The sequence below is a fragment of the Oncorhynchus gorbuscha genome, linkage group LG10 (genome assembly GCF_021184085.1).
Source record: "Oncorhynchus gorbuscha isolate QuinsamMale2020 ecotype Even-year linkage group LG10, OgorEven_v1.0, whole genome shotgun sequence".
Classification (NCBI taxonomy): domain Eukaryota; kingdom Metazoa; phylum Chordata; class Actinopteri; order Salmoniformes; family Salmonidae; genus Oncorhynchus; species Oncorhynchus gorbuscha.
In genome coordinates, this window is record NC_060182.1 from 18,144,177 (window position 1) to 18,169,383 (window position 25,207).

Genomic DNA, 25,207 nt, shown 5'->3' on the forward strand with positions numbered 1-25,207 from the left:
AGAAAAATAATTCACTAACCTCTTGAAAATCTTCATCAGATTACAGTAATAGGACATGTTACACAGTACATTAATGTTTTTTTCAATAATATGCTATTTATATCCATAAATCTCTGTTTACAATGACGCAATGTTAAAAAAATGCTACTCAAATGTCCGGAGAAATGACGATAACTCCGGCAGATAACGTCAGATAACAAGCAATACACATCATAAACTTTGACTAAATATACATGTTCTACATATAGATAGAAAGATACACTTCTTCTTAATGCAACCGCTGTGTTACATTTATTTTTAACGTTACAGAATTTGTTCACTAGGCTATAATATGAGACGGCGCTCACACATTAGCATTATGTCTCCACTATGTTGGACTCCACAGAAACACAAAAATAACCACATAAATAGTCCCTTACCTTTGATGTTCTTCGATCAAAAGCCGTGGAAGTAGTCATACTTACCAAAAACTGCGTTTGGTTTTCAAGTCTGTGCCTTTGGGCTATCAAACACTACAAATTCTGTCTGAAATGCAGCCAAAATTCTAGTGGATGCGCATCTAAACTTCAAAATGACATATTATATGTCGATGAAACTGGTCAAACTAAGTGCAGAATCAAGCTTTAACATTTTCTGAACACGCAAACCAATCCTTAGCTCGAACAGACAAACACACGTCGTTTGGTCAACCCTGGAAGAGAGCTCTGGACCCGATGCTCGCATCAAAGTGCATGTATTTTCGCGTGACCTGAAGGTTTCAGCCTGCCAAAAGTGGAGGCAGCGCGCGATTCTCACAATGACAAACCCCATTGAAAGCAGACATCGCGCTGAAGACATAGAAACTATTCCCAGATCTGTAGCTGCTTGGGAAGGGTGGGGGCGATGACGTCAAAGTTGGCCCAACTTTCTTGATGATGAGAGAGTTTGGGAGAATGGCTGCCCTGAGAGTTCTGCTTTACATACAGACATAATTTGAACGGTTTTAGAAGCTTTAGAGTGTTTTCTATTCAATTATAATTATTATATGCATATATTAGCAATTTTGGACAGATTTTGTTTGTGTTTACTATGGGCACGCAATTCCTCCAAAGGGGGCAGTAGTCAGCCCTATCTTTAACAGGTTTCATTACATCTTATCAAATACTCATTCTGAACGATCGTAGCCTTCTTGGATCTGAAAAAAGCCAGCCTTGCACATTATTCAGTACTACACAAATTTGTTTAATCATTTATTTACTAGCTAACTAAATAATAACTCATAATAAACACACACTCTTACATGAGTCAAAGGTCCCTAGTGGACTGACAAGATATGACGGCTTGTTGCAACATAGATGGAGAGGCGGGAGGGGGGCAGAGAGAGAAAAAGGGACACATTCTATAACTATTCTCCCATTAACCATATACTTTGCACATGAACCACCGCCCGTTTAGAATAAGAAATCATGAATGTATTTGCATGTGAAATGTCGTTGTTCGTCATTTATCTCGGTCTGAAGTAAGCCTTCTCAGGAAAGTTGTTGGCCTTTCAGCTGTATGGCTCTGATTGTCCGAAAGGGGTCTCCCCTTTTAAGGCTTCTACTGTTGTTCACTCTGGAAGATAACCAGCCATGTCGACGGTTCCCATTGGTGATGAGCGTAGTAGGATAGTCTCACTTAGATTCAATGATTCGCTTTTCTCGATATCAGACCAGTGATTGTCTGGGGTGAGCGTCTCTCCTTTTCCTCCTTGTGTTGGTATTCAGGATTCGGGCCAGAGCTGCAGCTCTTCGTCTCTCGGATCTAAAGGAAGGTGAATTTATTTCTTCACCTCGTGTTGAGGTTCAACGTTTCAACCATTTCAAACGTGAAGCTATCGCTCCACGCTTTTCTGGTCTAATGTTAATTTTGTTACCAAGGCCTTATGTACTCTGGCCAAAGGGGACGCCTCTGTCCGTCAGACACGCTCTTCTGACCTCACTCAGGGCGTGGCTACTTAATGTGCAAAGGATTTGATTAGAAGTAAAAAAACATTCATATATATATCTTTAAAAAACTTGTAACGGGGTTATCCTTTCCAAGTTACAGTGTTTGGTCCTTACAGTTTTTAAAAACATCACAAAATGAAAACCAATATTACACTTGTTTTCCATAGTTCCCCACTGACCACTTCCCACATGATGTTAAAAATATTGTTCCATTATCACTTTTTTTAACGTTAGAGTTTTGGGCAGGCAAAAGTATCTGTGAACAAAACCATTCATTTGGTTGATACTAAAGAGTAAGAGAGAGAGTCTCTCTCTCTTGTAATTTACAACCGGTTGTGAACGGTTGACCATCCAGCAGCTCCCCTCCTCCCCTCTGTGGGAAGGAGAGAGGCCTGGTTACCGTGACCCCCCCACCAGTCTGATCTGACCCATTCTGATCCTCACAGGACAGTCATGACACTGGTCTCTCTCTCTCTCTGGTCTCTCTCTCCTTCTCTCTATTCTCAATTCAATTTTAATTTAAGGGGCTTAATTGGCATGGGAAACAATTGACAAATCACGTGAAATTAACAGTAAACATTACACTCACAAAAGTTCCAGTAGAATAAAGACATTCCAAATGTCCTATTATGTCTATTTACAGTGTTGTAATGATGCAAATAGTTAAAGTACAAAATGGAAAATAAATAAACATAAATATAGGTTGTTTTTACAATAGTGTTTGTTCTTCACTGATTTCCCTTTTCTTGTGGCAACAGGTCACAAATCTTGCTGCTTTGATGGCACACTGTGGTATTTCACCCAGTAGATGGATTGGATTTGTTTTATCAAATTATTTGTGGATCTGTGTAATCTGAGGGAAATATGTGTCTTTAATATGGTCATACATTTGGCAGTAGGTTAGAAAGTGCAGCCCAGTTTGTGGCCAGTGTGCACATAGCCTGTCTTCTCTTTGAGAGCCAGGTCTGCCTACGGTGGCCTTTCTCAATAGCAAGGCTATGCTCACTGAGTCTGTACAAATTCAAAGATTTCCTTAATATTGGGTCAGTTACAGTGTTCAGGTATTCTGCCACTGTGTACTCTCTGTTTAAGGGCAAATAACATTCTAGTTTAATCAGTTTTTTGGAAATTCTGTCCAATGTGTTTCTCTCTCTCTTCTTTCTCTGGTCTCTCTATCCTCTCTTACTCCGGTCTCTCTCCCCTCTCTTTATCTCTCTCCTCTTTATCTCTATTTCTCGCTCTCTTTCTCTGGTCTCTCCTTCTAGCTCACATTTTCTCTCTCTCGCTCTCTCTTCTCTTCCATAAACCAATCGCTGAAAGCTAAACTTCAATTAATCACCTGTACTGCTACACGATACCTCATCATAAACAGATATTGTAAATCACAATCTTTCTCTCTCTCTCTCTTTCTCTTTCTCTGGTCTCTCTATCCTCTCTCGTTCTCTCTCTTTCTCTGGTCTCTCTCCTCTCTTTATCTCTCTCTCCTCTTTATCTCTTTCTCGCTCTTTCTGTGGTCTCTCTCTCTCTCTCGCTCTATCCATCTCCCTCCTCTCCTTTCTCTCTATATACACACACAGCTTTGTAACGGAGTTTGATCTTTCCTGTCATTTTCACAAGACGTTCGGAGCACATCAAAGACTAAAACCATTTCAATCATCCCAAAGCCCTTGCCTCCTAAACATCACAGTCAAGGAGGAGAGAGAATGGGAAACGGATAAGACCGTGATGAGAAGATCACGCGTGTAAGAGGAAAGACGTTTGATCTCTTCCTGGTCTGATAACTAAGTCATTAGGGTATGAGTGTTGGAGATAACACCACCAACACACACTGAGATGTGTTAAGAACAGGAAGCTGTGACATAGATAGTGGTTTTACTGATACAGGGAAGAAGCAGAGAGAAGCAGATAAGATCAACTTTCTTTGATATAGCCTAGGCGTAGCACTTTTTCTAATAGCAACTGAACCAAACCCCTGAAAAGATCTCCTCTCTGTCGCCTGTGTCTGTTGATAGTAGAATGTGCAGTGCAGACCTTTTCTACAAACAATGTAAAACTTTTGAGATGGTTGCGTTCCAAGATCTAGCAGTGTACTTTTGTACTTTTGTATTTTTCGTCTTTTTTTGTATATATTTCAATTTTATTTTCAATATCTTCTCCATTTTAGTTCAATTATACCTTCCGGTAACCTGTGTCACCGAATGTGATATGGAACCGCTATTATTTTTAATTTTTAGACCGTATATCAAGAACCTCCTAGCCATCAGAAGCTAACCAGCTAATTTGTTACAAGCTATTTAGTCATTGTTAGCCACTGCTAGCGGCCTTTACCTTCTGCACAGATACCAGCCCTTTTTTTGCCTGGATAATACTCGCCAGCCTACCAGTATCGGACTGTTTCTCCACTACAATGCCGGATTCCTGCTGTAATCCCTGGACCAATACTCCTGATCTTCACAGCTAGCTAGCGCCCACCGAGTTACCCAGTACTGAAGCTATCCCTGAGGCCCACCTCCCAGCCTACTCAGTTGTTCACCCGGATTCCATAAAAACACGGCTAGAACACACTACTCCACCGGCTCCTTGCCGTAAGCTCTGGACCTTGGCACCGGATCACCACTGCTACCGAGTGGCTATAGTGGCTAACGCCCCTGCCACGAAGCTAGCACCAGTTAGCCGTGGGCCAGGCGCATCTCCCGGCTAGAAAACTAAATTACTACAACTACAATACCTCTTTCGCCATCTTGCTTGGATCCTTAGTCGACACGGCGCACCACCGCACCACCACGCCTGGCCTGCCGACTGATCTCCATCCCCTGTGCCTTCAACCGACCTCCGTCGGACATCGGAGCAGACGCTTCTACTAGCCCCGGGCTACTAACTTTAAATGCCGTGTCGCCCGCATGCTAGCGTAGTAGCGACTACTCCGCGGCTTCCCTGTTCCATCTATTGCTGCCCCCTGGACCCTATGATCACTTGGCTACATAGCTGATGCCTGCTAGACTGTCCATTAATCACGGTACTCCATTCTGTTTATTTTTTTTGTTTATCTGTCGGCCCCAGTCACGAACTCAGGCTCTGTATGTAGTTAACTGACCCTCTCTGCCCATTCATCACCATTTTACCTGTTGTTTTAGCTGATTAGCTGTTGTTGTCTCACCCGTTGTTGTCTTAGTTAGCTCTCCAAATCAACACCTGTGATTACTTTATGCCTCTCTGTATGTCTCTCTCATATGTCAATATGCCTTGTATACTGTTGTTTAGGTTAGTTATCATTGTTTTAGTTTACAATGGCGCCCCTAGTTCCACTCATTATACCTCTGATACCTCCTTTGTCCCACCTCCCACACATGCGGTGACCTCACCCATTATAACCAGCTTATCCAGAGATACAACCATCACTCAGTGCCTGGGCTTACCTCCGCTGTACCTGCTCCCCACCATACCCCTGTCTGCACATTATGCCCGGAATCTATTCTACCACGCCCAGAAATCTGCTCCTTCTGTTCTTTCTCCCCAACACTCTAGGCGACCAGTTTTGATAGCCTTTAGCCGTACCCTCATCCTACTCCTCCTCTGTTCCTCTGTTCCTCAGGCCCTGCATGTCCCCAAGCACCCTCATTTGTTGACTTCTGTGATCGAAAAAGCCTTGGTTTCATGCATGTCAACATCAGAATCCTCCTCCCTAAGTTTGGTTTACTCACTGCTTTAGCACACTCCGCCAACCCTGATGTCCTTGCCGTGTCTGAATCCTGGCTTAGGAAGGCCACCAACAATTCTGAGATTTCCATACACAACTACAACATTTTCCGTCAAGATAGAACTGCCAAAGGGGGAGGAGTTGCAATCTACTGCAGAGATAGCCTGCAAAGTTCTGTCATAATTTCCAGGTCTATACCCAAACAGTTTGAACTTCTAATTTTAAAAATGAACCTCTCCAGAAATAAGTCTCTCACTGTTGCCGCCTACTATCTACCCCCCTCTCTCCCAGCTGTGCCCTGGACACCATTTGTGAATTGATAGCCCCCCATCTAGCTTCAGAGTTCATTCTGTTTGGTGTGTCACGAACCGGCTCAAAGCCCGTAACAAAGGGAGACAACGTGGAGATAAGGAGTAGCAAAATCTAGATTTATTAAATAAGTAACTAAGTATAATATACAATGGTGTGTGTAATCAGTAATCAGTAGTGTAAGTGAGTGTTTTGCATGAATGTGATAATGCAGGGTGATGAAAGGTGCCAAAGCAAACAAACAAAAGGCCACCAAGAACCACAACAGAATCTACAAAAGGTGTCTGCATGGAGAGAGTCTCCTCCATGAATGTGGAAGAGGTCTATTTATCCTGGGAGACACCTGGCCCAGGTGTTTCCCATGTAGCTGACGACCCTCTCAACTCCGCCCACCGGCATCCTAATAAGGAAACAAGAACAAAGACAGAATACGGCAGACAGAGTGGGAGGGTCGTCACATTCCCCCCCATAAAACCGGGGACCAACAAGGACCCCGGAACAACATACCAGCCTCCAAGTTCCAAATTGACACAGCCTCTGTGCCCCAAATTGATGAGGGTTTACGTGTTCACACTTACAATTTGCCCAAGCCAACCTCCTCCCCAGACCTCAGCAACCTTCGCACAGGAAGCAACATTTAAGAGGAAAGAAAACAAGACCAGGAGGGAGCAGACAGGACAGAGAGAACATAACAATACGAAACAATGGTCAGTCACGTAAACATTAGGAACAGGGCGCACGAGAGAGCGCATCAGCAATCACGTTTTCAGTCCCCCAGATGTGCCTCACATCGAGATGGAATGATTGTAAAAATAAACACCATCGCATTATCCTCTGGTTTGGACACATCATGGACCTCAAAAAAGTGAGGGGGTTATGGTCGGTGTAGACCACAATAGGTACTACCCCCGACCCGACATACACTTCGAAGTGTTGTAGCGCCCAAATGAGTGCTAGCGCTTCCTTTTCAATAACCGAATAGTTCAACTGATAATCGTTAAACTTTTTAGAAAAGAAACTAACAGGCCTCTCAATCCCAGACACATCTGCTTGCAGCAAAACTGCACCTGCCCCCACATGACTAGCATCCACCTGCAAGGTAAATGACAAATCCCTGCGAGGAGCAGCCAGCACTGGAGTTGAGGTAAGCAACCAATACTGGGCCGATCACACTCAAACACCATATTCAAACCAAACACGTACCTCCACGGTCTCCCAAACCAATAGTTCAAAGATCCCGGATGAGCCCCCACTTGTCACGAACCGGCTCAAAGCCCGTAACAAAGGGAGACAACGTGGAGATAAGGAGTAGCAAAATCTATATTTATTAAATAAGTAACTAAGTATAATATACAATGGTGTGTGTAATCAGTAATCAGTAGTGTAAGTGAGTGTTTTGCATGAATGTGATAATGCAGGGTGATGAAAGGTGCCAAAGCAAACAAACAAAAGGCCACCAAGAACCACAACAGAATCTACAAAAGGTGTCTGCATGGAGAGAGTCTCCTCCATGAATGTGGAAGAGGTCTATTTATCCTGGGAGACACCTGGCCCAGGTGTTTCCCATGTAGCTGACGACCCTCTCAACTCCACCCACCGGCATCCTAATAAGGAAACAAGAACAAAGACAGAATACGGCAGACAGAGTGGGAGGGTCGTCACAGGTGACCTAAACTGGGATATGCTTAACACCCCGGCAGTCCTACAATCTAAGCTAAATGCCCTCAATCTCACACAAAGCATCAAGGAACACACCAGGTACAACCCTAAATTCGTAAAAATGGGCACCCTCATAGACATTATCCTGACCAACTTGCTCTCCAAATACACCTTTGAAGAGGGGGATGACCGCAGTAGCTTTCCAATCTTTAGGGATCTCGGACGATACAGAGGAGAGGTTGAACAGCCTGGTAATAGGGGTTGCAACAACGGCAGCGGATAGTTTTAGAAAGAGAGGGTCCAGATTGTCTAGCCCAGCTGATTGTTGCAACCCCTATTACCAGGCTGTTCAACCTCTCTTTCGTATCGTCCGAGATCTCTAAAGATTGGAAAACTACCGCGGTCATCCCCCTCTTCAAAGGGGGTGACACCCTAGACCCAAACTATTACAGACCTATATCCATCCTGCCCTGCCTATCTAAAGTCTTCGGAAGCCAAGTTAATAAACAGATCACTGACCATTTCGAATCCCACCGTACCTTCTCTTCTCGCTCTTGCTGCTGGCGATTCCCTGATCCACCTCTACGCAGATGACACCTTTCTGTATACTTCTGGCCCTTCCTTGGACACTGTGCTAACTCACCTCCAAATGAGCTTCAATGGCATACAACTCTCCTTCCGTGGACTCCAACTGCTCTTAAACGCCAGTAAAACCAAATGCATGCTTTTCAACCGTTCGCTGCCCGCACCCACCCACCCGACCAGCATCACCACCCTGGACAGTTCCGACCTAGAATATGTGGACAACTATAAATACCTAGGTGTCTGGCTAGACTGTAAACTCTCCTTCCAGACTCATATTAAACATCTCAAATCCAAAATCAAATCTAGAATTGGCTTTCTATTTCGTAAAACAAAGCCTACTTCACTCACGCCGCCAAACTTACCCTTGTAAAACTGACTATCCTACCGATCCTCGCCTTCGGCGATGTCATCTACAAAATAGTTTCCAATACTCTACTCAGCAAACTGGATGCAGTCTATCACAGTGCCATCCATTTTGTTACCAAATCACCTTATACCACCCACCACTGCGACCTGTATGCTCTAGTCGGCTGGCCCTCACTACATATTCATCACCAGACCCACTGGCTCCAGATCATCTATAAGTCTATGCTAGGTAAAGCTCCGCCTTATCTCAGTTCACTGGTCACGATAACAACACCCACCCGTAGCCCACGTTCCAGCAGGTATATCTCAATGATCATCCCCAAAGCCAACACCTCATTTGGCCGCCTTTCCTTCCAGTTCTCTGCTGCCAGTGACTGGAACGAATTGCAAAAATCACTGAAGTTGGAGACTTTTATTTCCCTCACCAACTTTAAACATCAACTATCTGAGCAGCTAACCGATCACTGCAGCTGTACATAGTCCATCTGTAAATAGCCCACCTAATCTACCTACCTCATCCCCATACTGTTTTTATTTTATTTACTTTTCTGCTCTTTTGCACACCAGTATCTCTACTCTTTATCACTCCAGTGTTAATCTGCTAAATTGTAATTATTCACTCCTATGGCCTATTTATTGCCTACCTCCTCATGCCTTTTGCACACACTGTATATAGACTTTCTTTTTTCTATTGTGTCATTTACTTGTCTATTGTGTTATTGTTATCTATTGTTTATTGTTTACTCCATGTGTAACTCTGTGGTGTTGTCTGTGTCACACTGCTTTGCTTTATATTGGCCAGGTTGCAGTTACAAATGAGAACTTGTTCTCAACTAGCCTGCCTAGTTAAATAAAGGTGAAATTAAAAATAAATTTTAAAAAGATAAAAAGGTAATCCCCGACACACACATACACATTGATGGGGGGACCGTCCAGGTCATGGGGAGTGTCTAGGTCGTGGGGACTGTCTAGGTCATGGGGACCGTCCAGGTCATGGGGACCGTCCAGGTTCGTATAAATCACGCGTGTTCGTCAGGGTAGAATTATTTATTTGATTCACACAGCAACGCGCACGCACACACACACACACAGTCTGTGCCAGGAGCTTTGACTCACCCGGTAAAACAGAGGGGTGTTTTTAGAGAGGGAAGGTGAGATGTGATTCATACAGGATGTCTGTTACAATTTGTTTTCCATTATTAAAACTGTTTCTGCTTTCTGAGAACAATTGTTATTGAGACAGACACACATATTCCCACACGATTCAGCTGCAGAATCAAAAACACAATCCAACACACATGGCCCAGGAAGAAACCACATCCACCACACATAGCCCGGGGAAGAAACCACATCCACCACACTTGGCTTGGGGAAGAAACCACATCCACCACACATGGCCTGGGGAAGAAACCACATCCACCACACATAGCCCAGGGAAGAAACCACATCCACCACACTTGGCTTGGGGGAAAAACCACATACACCACACACGGCCTGGGGAAGAAACCACAAACCACACATAGCCCAGGGAAGAAACCACATACACCACACATAGCCCAGGGAAGAAACCACATCCACCACACATGGCCTGGGAGAAGAAACCACATACACCACAACGGCCAGGGAAGAAACCACATACACCACACATAGCCCAGGGAAGAAACCACATACACCACACATGGCCTGGGGAAGAAACCACATACACCACACACGGCCTGGGGAAGAAACCACATACACCACACATAGCCCAGGGAAGAAACCACATCCACCACACATAGCCCGGGGAAGAAACCACATCCACCACACTTGGCTTGGGGAAGAAACCACATCCACCACACATGGCCTGGGGAAGAAACCACATCCACCACACATAGCCCAGGGAAGAAACCACATCCACCACACTTGGCTTGGGGGAAAACCACATACACCACACACGGCCTGGGGAAGAAACCACATACACCACACATAGCCCAGGGAAGAAACCACATACACCACACATAGCCCAGGGAAGAAACCACATACACCACACATGGCCTGGGGAAGAAACCACATACACCACACACGGCCTGGGGAAGAAACCACATACACCACACACATGGCCTGGGGAAGAAACCACATACACACACACCGGGGAAACCACATCCACCACACTTGGGGAAGAAACCACATCCACCACACATGGCCTGGGGAAGAAACCACATCCACCACACATAGCCCAGGGAAGAAACCACATCCACCACACATAGCCCAGGGAAGAAACCACATACACCACACATGGCCTGGGGAAGAAACCACATACACCACACACGGCCTGGGGAAGAAACCACATACACCACACATGGCCTGGGGAAGAAACCACATACACCACACATAGCCCAGGGAAGAAAGAAACCACACATAGCCCAGGGAAGAAACCACACCACACATAGCCTGGGGAAGAAACCACATCCACCAGGGAAGAAACCACATGGCCCAGGGAAGAAACCACATCCACCACACGGCCTGGGGAAGAAACCACATACACCACACATGGCCTGGGGAAGAAACCACATACACCACACATAGCCCAGGGAAGAAACCACATACACCACACATAGCCCAGGAAGAAACCACATACACCACACACGGCCTGGGGAAGAAACCACATACACCACACATGGCCTGGGGAAGAAACCACATACACCACACATAGCCCAGGGAAGAAACCACATACACCACACATAGCCCAGGGAAGAAACCACATCCACCACACATAGCCCAGGGAAGAAACCACATACACCACACATAGCCCAGGGAAGAAACCACATACACCACACATAGCCCAGGGAAGAAACCACATCCACCACACATAGCCCAGGGAAGAAACCACATCCACCACACATAGCCCAGGGAAGAAACCACATACACCACACACGGCCTGGGGAAGAAACCACATACACCACACACGGCCTGGGGAAGAAACCACATACACCACACATAGCCCATCCAAGTTTTGTATGAAGATTTTATTTGTAATTTTCAAGGAGCATTTGATTGCCTCTCACCATCTCATTCTCTTCTTCTTTCTCCTCCTGTCACACCCGAATCTGCTTATCAAGGCCCATGTTAACGTTTCCATGTCATTAACAACAGCGATATTGGCTGTATATGTGTATGTGTCTGTCATCGTCACGGCGACAGGATTCCTCTCTCCCTCATCCATCATAGTGTGGTTGGCTGGCGCTGGCATGTCGACACACGCCACAAACACACTGTCACCACAGGCACACACACACTGCTCCCTAGTGACAGAATTATAATTAAACACCTGTACCATACTCCATTCTTCCTGTGGTTCCTCCCAGAACACTATGGAGTTGATGCGTATAGGGACTCGCCGTCTAAAAGGTGCAACTTACTTGTTTTTTTATTGACAAAGCACTGGCAGCCTGGAGGGGAGGCAGAATGTGTTTTCCTCCTTTTATTGTGGAGGGCTTATAGCCGTGTGTGTGTGTGTGTGTTGTGCATTTTTGAATTTGTTGTTTAATAATAATTGCCCTGGATCAGTGGTGAGGTGTTATTACAAAAGGCCCTGTTATCCCATAATAGTCCCATTACTGACCTGGAGGCTCCTGGCAGGAGGTTTGGAAAACCTTGTTCTTTCCTTTGAATATGTCATTGTTTATTCCACTAAATGCCTTTTCTCTCATAACTTACACCGACTCCAAGCACTCTGGCTATAAGTGTTCGAGCTGAGACTGTTTGTGTTGTTGCAGCTACACTATATATACAAAAGTATATGGATACCCCTTCAAATTAGTGGATTCAGCTGAAAGGTCTATAAAATCAAACACACAGCCATACAATCTCCATAGACAAACATTGACAATACAATGGCCTTACTGAAGAGCTCAGTGGCTTTCAACATGAAACAGTCATAGTGACCTTTCCAACAAGCTCACAGAACAGGACCGCTGAGTATTGAAACGCGTAGCGTGTCAACATCGTCTGTCCTTGGTTGCAAGACTCACCACTGAGTTCCAAACGTCAGCACAATAACTATTCACCGGGAGTTTCATGAAAGTGATTTCCAGGGCGAGCAGCCGCACACAAGCCTAAGATCATCATGTGCAATGCCAAGCGTCGGCTGGAGTGGTGAAAAGCTCGCTGCCATTGGACTCTGGACATGGTTCAGGTTAGGCCCTTTGGTCCCAATGAAGGGAAATCTTAATGCTGCAACATACAGTTATATTCTAGATGATTCTGTGCTTCCAACTTTGTGGCAATAGTTTGGAGAGTGCTCTGGAACAATTTTTTCATCAAGGATCTCTCTGAACTTTGTTCCATTAACCTTTCCCTCGATTCTGACTAGTCTCCCAGTCCCTGCCGCTGAAAAACATCCCCACAACATGATGCTGCCACCACCATGCTTCACCGTAGGGATGGTGCCAGATTTCCTCCAGACGTGAATCTTGGGATTCAGGCCAAAGAGTTAAATCTTGGTTTCATCAGACCAGAGAATCTTGTTTCTCATGGTCAGAGAGTCTTTAGGTGCTTTTTGGCAAACTCCAAGTGGGTTGTCATGAGGCTTTTACTGAGGGGTGGCTTCTGCCTGGCCACTCTACCATAAAGGCCTGATTGGTGCAGTGCTGCAGAGATGGTTGTCCTTCTGGAAGGTTCTCCCATCTCCACAGAGGAACTCTGGAGCTCTGTCAGAGTGACCATTGGGTGCTTGGTCACCTCCCTGACCAAGACCCTCCCCCAATTGCTCAGTGTAGCCGGGCAGAAAGCTCTAAGAAGAGACTTGGTGGTTCCAAACTTCTTCCATTTATGAATGATGGGAGGGCAATGTGTTCTTGGGAACCTTCAATTCTGCAGACATTTTTTAGTACCCTTCTACATCTGCATTGCTTTCTGTTTGGGGTTATAGGCTGGGTTTCTGTATAGCACTTTGACATCGGCTGATGTAAAAATGTCTTTATAAATCTATTTGATTGATTGATTGATTGATTGATTGATTGATTGATTGATTGATTGATTGAGAAGACTCTTTCCTGTTTCAGCATGCCCCATGCACAAAGCGAGGTCCATACAGAAATGGTTTGTCGAGATCGGTGTGGAAGAACTTGACTGGCTTGCACAGAGCCCTGACCTCAAACCCATTGAACACCTTTGGGATGAATTGGAATGTCGATTGCGAGCCAGGGCTAATCGCCCAACATCAGTACCCGACCTCACTAATGCTCTTGTGGCTGAATAGAAGCAAGTCCCCGCATCAACGTTCCAACATCTAGTGGAAAGACTTCCCAGAAGAGTGGAGGCTGTTATAGCACGCATCCACAAACTGTTGGTCATGTAGTGTATGTGTGTGCAGGAAGTTGGCCCTAAGGGTTTGTGTTAGCTGCATGAAAGCTGTATTTGTGTAGATCTGTGTCCCTCTGGGCAATATAACGTCTCAGCTGGAGGAGTATTGTGTTCCGAGGCCACATCTCACAGTGACATTCAGTGATTCAGGGCTGGGTGGAAATAAGACTGATTAAATGCTGAATGGATGATTACACTGATGCATTCTTTCGTTTGGATATGGATGGAGGTGTCACATTGGATTTTAGGATACTGTTGTTGCACATTGTGGTTGGTTGGGTAATGGACCTTGCCTATATTGTACTTTGGAGATTCCTTGCTCATTTGGATGTAATTTACCTTCATCACCCAAGTTCAGTCTTTCTTAACCCTCTCTTCCCTTTTCTCCCTTCCTCTTTCTCTTCCCCCTCTTTCCCTTTTCCCCTCTTTCCCTTTTTGCCTCACTCTCTGCAGTTGGTGGCATTGGAGAGACAGGTGTTTGACTTCCTGGGGTACCAGTGGGCGCCCATCCTGGCCAACTTCTTCCACATCATCATCGTCATCCTCGGCCTCTTCGGCACCATACAATACCGACCACGCTACATTGTAGTGGTGAGTACAAACACGCACATACACACAAACACACACATATATGTACACACACACACACAAACACACACATATATGTACACACACAGACACAAACATACACATATATGTACACACACAGACACAAACATACACATATATGTACACACACAGACACAAACACACACATATATGTACACACACAGACACAAACACACACATATATGTACACACACAGACACAAACATACACATATATGTACACACACAGACACAAACACACACATATATGTACACACACAGACACAAACATACACATATATGTACACACACACACACACACATATATGTACACACACAGACACAAACATACACATATATGTACACACACAGACACAAACATACACATATATGTACACACACACACACACACACAAACACACACATATATGTACACACACACAAACACACACATATATGTACACACACACACACACAAACACACACATATATGTACACACACACACACAAACACACACATATATGTACACACACACTTGTCAGCCCAAATTGTATTGAACCGTTTATCCATTTATTCAAACTCCCAAGATCCCCCTCCCTGAACACATTGTTTGTTGTCTTAATCTATTAATCTATCAGTAAGTACATTTAATTAATGACTCAACTTACATTCATTTCACACACAGAGTGCACCCTAAAGCCAACCCTCAACAAAAATGCAGCTGGATTTAGGATTTGGTTAAATCTGAGGGGTTATGGGTGGGGGGAGGGAGTTACAGCACCTCTTGATTAGTTGAATTAGGTGTGTTAGTACTAGCCAAGTACCAATGCCTCTCATCTTGTAGCACTGCAGGACCAGGTTTAAAAAATACAATGGAATGTCCTAGAAGGTTCTAGATTGAAGATCACTAATGTTCTAAACTGAACAAAAATCGAAATGCAACATGCAACCATTTAAAATATTTTACTGAGTAAGAGTTCATATAAGGAAATCAGTCAATTGAAATAAATGTATTAGGCCCAAATCTATGGATTTCACATGAGTGGAGAGGGGTGCAGCCATGGGTGGGCCTGGTAGGGCATAGGCCCAGCCACTGGGGAGCCAGGCCCAGCCACTGGGGAGCCAGGCCCGGCTCAGCCACTGGGGAGCCAGGCCCGGCTCAGCCACTGGGGAGCCAGGCCCAGCCACTGGGGAGCCAGGCCCACCCACTGGGGAGCCAGGCCCAGCCACTGGGGAGCCAGGCCCAGCCAATCAGAATAAGTTTCCCCCACAAAAGGGTTTTATTTCAGACATAAATACTCCTTCAAATAGGATGGATGAAGCTAACAAACAATAAAAGATTCACCAAGACATAAAAAATATTTTAGCAAAGCTCAATTTGGGTGTTTATGTGGAAAAGAAGTCAAAGGGCGAGGGAGAGAGAAAAGACAGATTGGAAGGAATGTGTGAGAGGTCGGAGGGTGGAGGATAACCGAAGGCAAGAGAGGATACAGGGATAAGAAGGAAAGAATAGTGTCAGCTTTCTTAGGAAAATGGAGGGAGGATGAAAAGAGAAGGGAGAGGAGTGGAACGGAGAGAGTAACTAAAGAGCAGATAGAGGGAAGAATACTTGTGTGTCAGCGTTCTTGAAAAAGAAGGGAAGGGATTTGGTGACTCAACATGTTACATGTCTGTAGGGAGGGTAAGTTCTCTACTGTCTTTAGGTTAGGATGAGTAGGGAGGGTAAGGTGGTGGGTAGGTGGGTACAGTGGCAGACAGGCTCGTGGTCAAGGCAGGCAGAATGGCCAGGCAGGTGGGTACAAAGTCCAGAAACTACCGTGAACTTTCTATACAGTCGCTAAATTAAACGAACAAGTGTCTCCTATTCCAGGTGGACCCATTGTAGCAGCAATTGACTCTGTGACATCCAACATTTCAACATTTTTGGATTACCACATCAAACCGATGGTTGAGAATCTCCCATCTTATGTCAAAGTCACGTGATCTCATTAATAGAGGGCTTAGGAAGGATACCAGAGGGAACCCTGCTGGCCACTTTTGATGTGGAGAGCTTATTCACTAACATCCCACACACTGGAGGCTTGCAGGTGCTGCAACACTTCCTTCAGACTCTAACCTTGTTCCATCCAAAGATTGCATCTTACAAGTTAGTGTACTGGTATTATCCAATAACTACCTCGTTTTTGAGTCAGACTTTGAGTGTAGCCATGGCCCACCCCTTAGTGACATAATTAGCTAAATAAAGTCCACTTGTGTGCAATCTAAGTGTCACATGATCTGCCACATGATCTCAGTATATATACACCTGTTCTGAAAGGCCCCAGAGTCTGCAACACCTCTAAACAAGGGGCACCACCAAGCAAGCGGCACCATGAAGACCAAGGAGCTCTCTAAACAGGTCAGGGACAAAGTTGTGGAGAAGTACAGGTCAGGGTTGGGTTATAAAAAATATATCAGAAACGTTGAACATCCCCCAGAGCACCATTAAATCCATTATTAAACAATGGAAAGAATATGGCACCACAACAAACCTGTCAAGAGAGGGCCGCCCACCAAAACTCACGGACCAGGCAAGGAGGACATTAATCAGAGAGGCAACAAAGAGACCAAAGATAACCCTGAAGGAGCTGCAAAGCGGAGATTGGAGTATCTATTCAAAGGACCACTTTAAGGCGTACACTTCAGAGAGCTGAGCTTTACGGAAGAGTGGCCAGAAAGAAGCCATTGCTTAAAGAAAAACATGTTTGGTTTGGCCAAAAGTAATGTGGGAGACTCCCCAAACATATGGAAGATGGTCAGACGAGACTAAAATTGAGCTTTTTGGCCATCAAGGAAAACGCTACGTCTGGCACAAACCCAACACCTCTCATGACCCCAAGAACACCATCACCACCGTGAAGCACGGGAGTGGCAGCATCATGCTGTGGCGATGTTTTTCATCGGCAGGGAATGGCAAAATGGTCAGAATTTAAGGAATGATGGATGGAGCTAAATATAGGGAAATTCTTGAGAGAAACCTGTTTCAGTCTTCCAGAGATTTGAGACTGAGATGGAGGTTCACGTTCCAGCAGGACAGTGACCCTAAGCATACTGCTAAAGCAACACTCGAGTGGTTTAAGGGGAAACATTTAAATGTCTTGGAATGGCCTATTCAAAGCCCAGACCTCAAACCAATTGAGAATCTGTGGCATGAATTAAAGATTGCTGTACACCAGCGGAACCCATCCAACTTGAAGGAGCTGGAGCAGTTTTGCCTTGAAGAATGGGCAAAAATCCCAGTGGCTAGATGTGCCAAGCTTATAGAGACATACCCCAAGATACTTACAGCTGTAATTGCTGCAAAAGGTGGCTCTATAAAGTATTGACTTTGGAGGGTGGATATTTTATGTTATTTTATGTTTTTTGTCCTATTTCTTGTTTGTTTCACAATAAAAAATATTTTGCATCTTCAAAGTGGTAGGCATGTTGTGTAATTTACACAAACCCCCAAAAAATCTATTTTAATTTCAGGTTGTAAGGCAGCAAAATTGGAAAAATGCCAAGGGGGGTGAATAGTGTCTTTGTGCTCTGGGAAGGAAGTCAGCAGGAACTAAATTAATTCCAAACTCTACTAAATGAGAGCTCTGAAAACCTCAAATTGACCATGCAGACTGATGAGAGAAAAATAAACTACCTGGACGTATGGATCATCAAAGAATGATGCATTACACACAAACGTATACACAAAGTGCGGATCGTATGCATCCCCTTCCCCTCAAGAATGGTCTACCAAGCTGCTATGATGAAAATCTCAAAAACCAAGAGTACAATTACTAAAATCTCAACCAAAGAAGAAAAACAATGCAACCGTCTTTTGCACTAAGTACACCAAAGGTTTGGAGAAAATGAAAGCAATCCTGAAAAGTGTTGGCATATTCTACAATCAGACAAAACAATCTTACACATGGACCCCCACTGGTGCTCTATAAGGGTGGTCGTAATATTGGAGATAGTTAGGCGAGATCTGACCTGCCCCCCCCTGAGCCCACTCAGACACTCTAGACACCTATCCCAAATGGAAACTACAAATGTGGCTCATGCAAGACAAAGGGAGTAATCTACCTCATCACCTGTTTATGTGGAAAAGCCTACGTAGGACAAACGAAAAGACAACTAAAACAACGCAGAGCTGAACACAGCAGCTCAATCAGGTGTAATATATAATAATAATAATATATGCCATTTAGCAGACGCTTTTATCCAAAGCAACTTACAGTCATGTGTGCATACATTCTACGTATGGGTGGTCCCGGGTATCAAACCCACTACCCTGGTGTAAGAACACAGACTATCCAGTAGCAGCTCACTTTGTTGAAGCTAACCATCCCATCTCCTCCCTCAAATACACAGGCAATGAGCATGCTGCTCTACCAAGGAGAGGAGGTAACGTCGAGATCCTACTACTACAAAGGGAGGCTTACTGGATATCCTATCTAAAACATTGACCCCTAGTGGTCTGAATATTGACTTTGATTTCAGGCCCTTATGAACAATTCTTTATTTTATGAACAAGTCTTATAAATTGATATATTCTTTCTACAGCTTATTAGCGTACACCTAATATGTTCCCCCTGTTGATGACGCTGTTTATACATTAATTGCACTGTTTGTCTACATAACCTGGTTCAAGTATTCATGACATCACCCTGAAGAAGGTACAGTGATGCAGAAACGTTGGTAAAAACCCAATAAATTACATGGGGGTTTATATATGGAGTGTGCGACTTTCTTTAGTTTGTTGTTTGTAACATAGACCCTTTGTTAACACTGTTAATTTAATTATATCTTAGACCTGTTTATGCCCCTCAGCTGCTTTAAAACCCATCTACTTCAAGTCTTAATGGACTAACAGCAGCTTTAGCATGAAGGCCAGAGGGGGTATTACACATGAATCAATGAACAGTGAAGTGCAGTGTAGAGTGTGTTCCATAACAGCATTCAGACAGAGATCTTTCATTTCTGTTCTGACTTATTTCAGTGTATGATGTGTTCTGATGTTTTATGAACCCATCTGTCTGTAAGTGTGTATATATTCCACCATGCATGTAGTTAATATGTAGTTAACCGGTGTTGTGTTTGTGTCCTATACAGTACACAGTGTGGATGGCTCTCTGGGTGGCCTGGAATGTCTTCATCATTTGTTACTACCTGGATGTGGGAGACTTGACCAAGGTAGGCCCTATTCGCTCTGACTCACAAGTCAACTACACTACAGGTCAACTACAGTAGTTGACCAAGGTAGGCCCTATTCGCTCTGACTCACAAGTCAACTACACTACAGGTCAACTACAGTAGTTGACCAAGGTAGGCCCTCTTCACTCTGACTCACAAGTCAACTACACTACTGGTCAACTACACTACAGGTCAACTACACTACAGGTCAACTACAGTAGTTGACCAAGGTAGGCCCTATTCGCTCTGACTCACAAGTCAACTACACTACAGGTCAACTACACTACAGGTCAACTACACTACAGGTCAACTACACTAGTGGTCAACTACACTACAGGTCAACTACAGTAGTTGACCAAGGTAGGCCCTATTCGCTCTGACTCACAAGTCAACTACACTACAGGTCAACTACACTACTGGTCAACTACACTACTGGTCAACTACACTACAGGTCAACTACACTACAGGTCAACTACAGTAGTTGACCAAGGTAGGCCCTATTCGCTCTGACTCACAAGTCAACTACACTACAGGTCAACTACACTACTGGTCAACTACACTACAGGTCAACTACACTACAGGTCAACTACAGTAGTTGACCAAGGTAGGCCCTATTCGCTCTGACTCACAGGTCAACTACACTACAGGTCAACTACACTACAGGTCAACTACACTAGTGGTCAACTACACTACAGGTCAACTACAGTAGTTGACCAAGGTAGGCCCTATTCGCTCTGACTCACAAGTCAACTATACTACTGGTCAACTACACTACAGATCAACTACACTACAGGTCAACTACAGTAGTTGACCAAGGTAGGCCCTATTCGCTCTGACTCACAAGTCAACTACACTACAGGTCAACTACACTACAGGTCAACTACACTACAGGTCAACTACAGTAGTTGACCAAGGTAGGCCCTATTCGCTCTGACTCACAAGTCAACTACACTACAGGTCAACTACACTACAGGTCAACTACAGTAGTTGACCAAGGTAGGCCCTATTCGCTCTGACTCACAAGTCAACTACACTACAGGTCAACTACACTACAGGTCAACTACACTAGTGGTCAACTACACTACAGGTCAACTTCAGTAGTTGACCAAGGTAGGCCCTATCCTCTCTGACTCACAAGTCAACTACACTACTGGTCAACTACACTACAGGTCAACTACACTAGTGGTCAACTACACTACAGATCAACTACAGCAGTTGACCAAGGTAGGCCCTATTCTCTCTGACTCGCAAGTCAACTACACTACTGGTCAACTACACTACAGGTCAACTACACTAGTGGTCAACTACACTACAGGTAAACTACAGTAGTTGACCAAGGTAGGCCCTATTCGCTCTGACTCACAAGTCACCTACACTACAGGTCAACTTCAGTAGTTGACCAAGGTAGGCCCTATTTGCTCTGACTCACAAGTCAAATACACTACAGGTCAACTTCAGTAGTTGACCAAGGTAGGCCCTATTCTCTCTGACTCGCAAGTCAACTACACTACTGGTCAACTACACTACAGGTCAACTACACTAGTGGTCAACTACACTACAGATAAACTGCAGTAGTTGACCAACATAGGCCCTATTCGCTCTGACTCGCAAGTCAACTACACTACTGGTCAACTACACTACAGGTCAACTTCAGGAGTTGACCAAGGTAGGCCCTATTCTCTCTGACTCGCAAGTCAACTACACTACTGGTCAACTACACTACAGGTCAACTACACTAGTGGTCAACTACACTACAGGTAAACTGCAGTAGTTGACCAAGATAGGCCCTATTCGCTCTGACTCGCAAGTCAACTACACTACTGGTCAACTACACTACAAGTCAACTACACTAGTGGTCAACTACACTACAGATCAACTACAGCAGTTGACCAAGGTAGGCCCTATTCTCTCTGACTCGCAAGTCAACTACACTACTGGTCAACTACACTACAGGTCAACTACACTAGTGGTCAACTACACTACAGGTAAACTACAGTAGTTGACCACGGTAGGCCCTATTCGCTCTGACTCACAAGTCAACTACACTACAGGTCAACTACAGTACAGGTCAAGTATAGGTCAACTAAAGGTCAACCAACACTACAGGCCAACTATACTACAGGGCAATTTCACACCAATGCAACTACACTACAGGTCAACTACACTACAGGACAACTACAAGGCAACTACCTCAATTTTGGAGCTCCCATGACTTGTGTGTATCTTCCACCATTTTGAGATACAATATGTCTATATATTTATGTGTCATTGAATAAAACATGTGGTCATCCTAGGGAGGTGGGAGTCAGGTGGTGGAAAACATATTCCAAGATTCTCAGTGTCAGGGTTCAGAGAGTAGAGGGCTCAGCCTCAGGAAGATGCCCCGCTACCACATACACACACCCTGACAGGTCTGGATCATATCTGAATTGTGTGTTAGAGAGAGAGAGACTGCAGTTAACTGCTCATTCTGTTTTCATGCTGCCATGTGTAAGGTTGCTACAAGTCTGCTATATTTTCCCTAGTTCTCATGACACTGTTCCACCCATGTCCAGGGTTAACCCTGGGTGTCCAATCTGTCTCATGTGGAGTAACAGTCAGGTTACGAGGGGTTAAATCAGCTCCTCATCTAATAAGAGGGCTAACACCGAAAACACTCTGTCACATACTAATATGCCTACTCCCAATCGTATGGGCTATGGACAGTCTGTGTGTGTGCATGAGTGTGTCTCAGGAAATATGTCTTTGTGTGGTATACCCAAAATTTTAGCCAGTTAGTGTCTTAGATTGTATTGTGTCAAAGCTCACACTGCTAAGAGGTAACAACGTTGTAGTTAAACATGCCAGAAGATGTGAAAGAGTGGTTTGATTTACCTTTGTATCCTACAGTCATTTTCACTATATAGAGATCTCACACACACTATACTGACTCATCTCTTTCCAAGGATCAAGCTGTCTGTTTCACCCACTGAAACCTATCACCCCTACCTTCAAAGCACACACACACACACACACACACACACACACACACACACACACACACACACACACACACACACACACACACACACACACACACACACACACACACACACACACACACACACACACACACACACACACACACACACACACACACACACACTTTGCACCTTCCAGTGGGGTTTCTCCATATCTCCACTGCTCTCCCAGGGTTTCTTTTAGCAGATGAGTTGTTCATCTGGACAAAGAAAGGTACAGTATGTGTGTGCTGTCACCTCCACATCCATCACTTCGTCCTTTACTCTTCCCCCTCCTGACTCCTCTTCTCTTTTCTCCCCTCTGTCCACTTCTATTTTACTCTCTCCATCTATTCTCTTTGTCCTTGTCTCATTCAGCCTACATTTGTCCTCCTCCACGCTCTTCTCATTCTATCCCATCCCTCCTTTTCTCTCTCCCTTCTTTCCTGTCGCACCCTGGCCTGACCCCTCCTCCTCCACTCCTCTCCTTTGTCCATTGCCTCCCTGTCCACTGTTGATCAGCTCTCTGCCTCTTCGTCACACCCAGATGGACTCACTCAGTGACGGGGATCTACATTGATCTGTGAAAATGAATATTCATGTCAAAATAGTTGGATCTTTGGTTGTTTGGGGACAGAGGTGTGTGTGTGTGTGTGTGTGTGTGTGTGTGTGTGTGTGTGTGTGTGTGTGTGTGTGTGTGTGTGTGTGTGTGTGTGTGTGTGTGTGTGTGTGTGTGTGTGTGTGTGTGTGTGTGTGTGTGTGTGTGTGTGTGTGTGTGTGTGTGTGTGTGGTGGGCCCCAGCTCAGCCTGTTCTCGGCTCGTATAATGAGGCATGTAGAGACCAGCTGCTGGGGGCTGGGCTGCAACACAACAGATGGAGCCTTCCCTCCCAACACTGAATATATTGGCCAGGAGGGTAGACAGCTAATGGACGACACACACACACACACACTCTGAATCTTATTCTGGCCCCAACCAAATCCACTATGCACCTACATACACACACACCTCATGACTCATTCAAACCCTGTAATGATAATACATACACACACACACAACCCAAAAGTGATCCCTCTCTGTAAATGAACCTTGGATCTAGTCACATGGAGGGTTGATTTGTGCCTTAGGGTCTGTGAGTGAATAACAATGACAGTGTTGAAAGGGAGCTTCTCAGTTAGACCTTCTGACTGCAGGGCAGCTGTGGGGTTAGATTGCTGTATTGGAGTATTGATTGACATTTGTGTGTGTGTTTGTGTAGGTCCATGTGTGTGTTTGTCTATTTACAAATGTGTGTTTGTCTGTGTATATTTTGATACATGTTAATGTGTGTATTCAACCTCTTGTTACAGGACAGTGACCTGCTGACGTTTAACATCTCAGCTCACCACTCGTGGTGGAGGGAACACGGTCCAGGGTGTGTGAGGAGAGAGATGACCCAGCCAGGGGTGGGCACCGTGGACAGCCAGTCCTACATCTCTGTCATGGGCTGTCTCATGGAGTACCAGTACATAGAGGTCCTACACAGTGGAACACAGATCCTCATCGCTGTGAGTAGTGGTGTTATACCTTTATACACACACACAGACAACATCACCCGTCGTGTCTCTCACAGTGGAAGTCTAGTCACTGTGATTGTAATGGCCCCCTGTGTTTGGGTTATTGGTAGAGATATTGGAGAGTGATTTGTTCTCTATAGACCCAGTTGTTATTAGTTTGTCTCTCTCTCCCTCCCTCTTGTGCTCTATCTCTCGCTCTCTCTCCCTCTGCCTCTTGTGCTCTTTCCCTCCCTCGCCCCTGTCATGCTCTCTCTCTCTCAGCCCCTGTAGTGCTCTCTCTCTCTCTCAGCCCCTGTCGTGCTCTCTCTCTCTCAGCCCCTGTAGTGCTCTCTCTCCCTCTCTCGGCCTCTCGTGCTCTCTCTCCCTCTCTTGGCCTCTCGTGCTCTCTCTCCCTCTCTCGGCCTCTCGTGCTCTCTTTCCCTCTCTCGGCCTCTCGTGCTCTCTTTCCCTCTCTCGGCCTCTCGTGCTCTCTCTCCCTCTCTCGGCCTCTCGTGCTCTCTCTCTCTCCTTCCCTCGGCCCCTGTCGTGCTCCCTCTCTCTCCCTCCCTCGGCCCCTGTCGTGCTCCCTCTCTCTCCCTCCCTCGGCCCCTGTCGTGCTCCCTCTCTCTCCCTCCCTCGGCCCCAGTCGTGCTCTTTCTCTCCCTCCCTCCCTCGGCCCCTGTCATTCTCTCTCTCTCCCTCCCTCGAACCCTGTCATTCTCTCTCTCTCCCTCCCTCGGCCCCAGTCGTGCTCTCTCTCTCCCTCCCTCCTCGGCCCCTGTCATTCTCTCTCTCTCCCTCCCTCGAACCCTGTCGTTCTCTCTCTCTCTCCCACCATCGGAACCTGTCGTTCTCTCTCTCTCTCCCTCCCTCGGCCCCTGTCGTGCTCTCTCTCCCTCCCTCCCTCGGCCCCTGTCATTCTCTCTCTCTCCCTCCCTCGAACCCTGT

At 45.3% G+C, this 25,207-nt stretch overlaps 1 protein-coding gene across 3 annotated transcripts in view; it reads left to right on the forward strand.

Annotated features, from left to right (window-relative positions):
* The window catches only part of LOC124045611 (sodium/potassium-transporting ATPase subunit beta-1-interacting protein 3-like), a 159,497-nt gene that overhangs the window by 41,053 nt on the left and 93,237 nt on the right, over window positions 1–25,207 (forward strand). For all 3 annotated transcript variants that reach the window (XM_046365023.1, XM_046365025.1, XM_046365024.1), the window contains exons 2-4: window positions 14,380–14,517; window positions 19,645–19,725; window positions 24,074–24,271. In XM_046365023.1, the coding sequence (XP_046220979.1) occupies window positions 14,380–14,517; window positions 19,645–19,725; window positions 24,074–24,271 (417 nt within the window). The remainder of the gene's footprint in view (window positions 1–14,379; window positions 14,518–19,644; window positions 19,726–24,073; window positions 24,272–25,207) is intronic.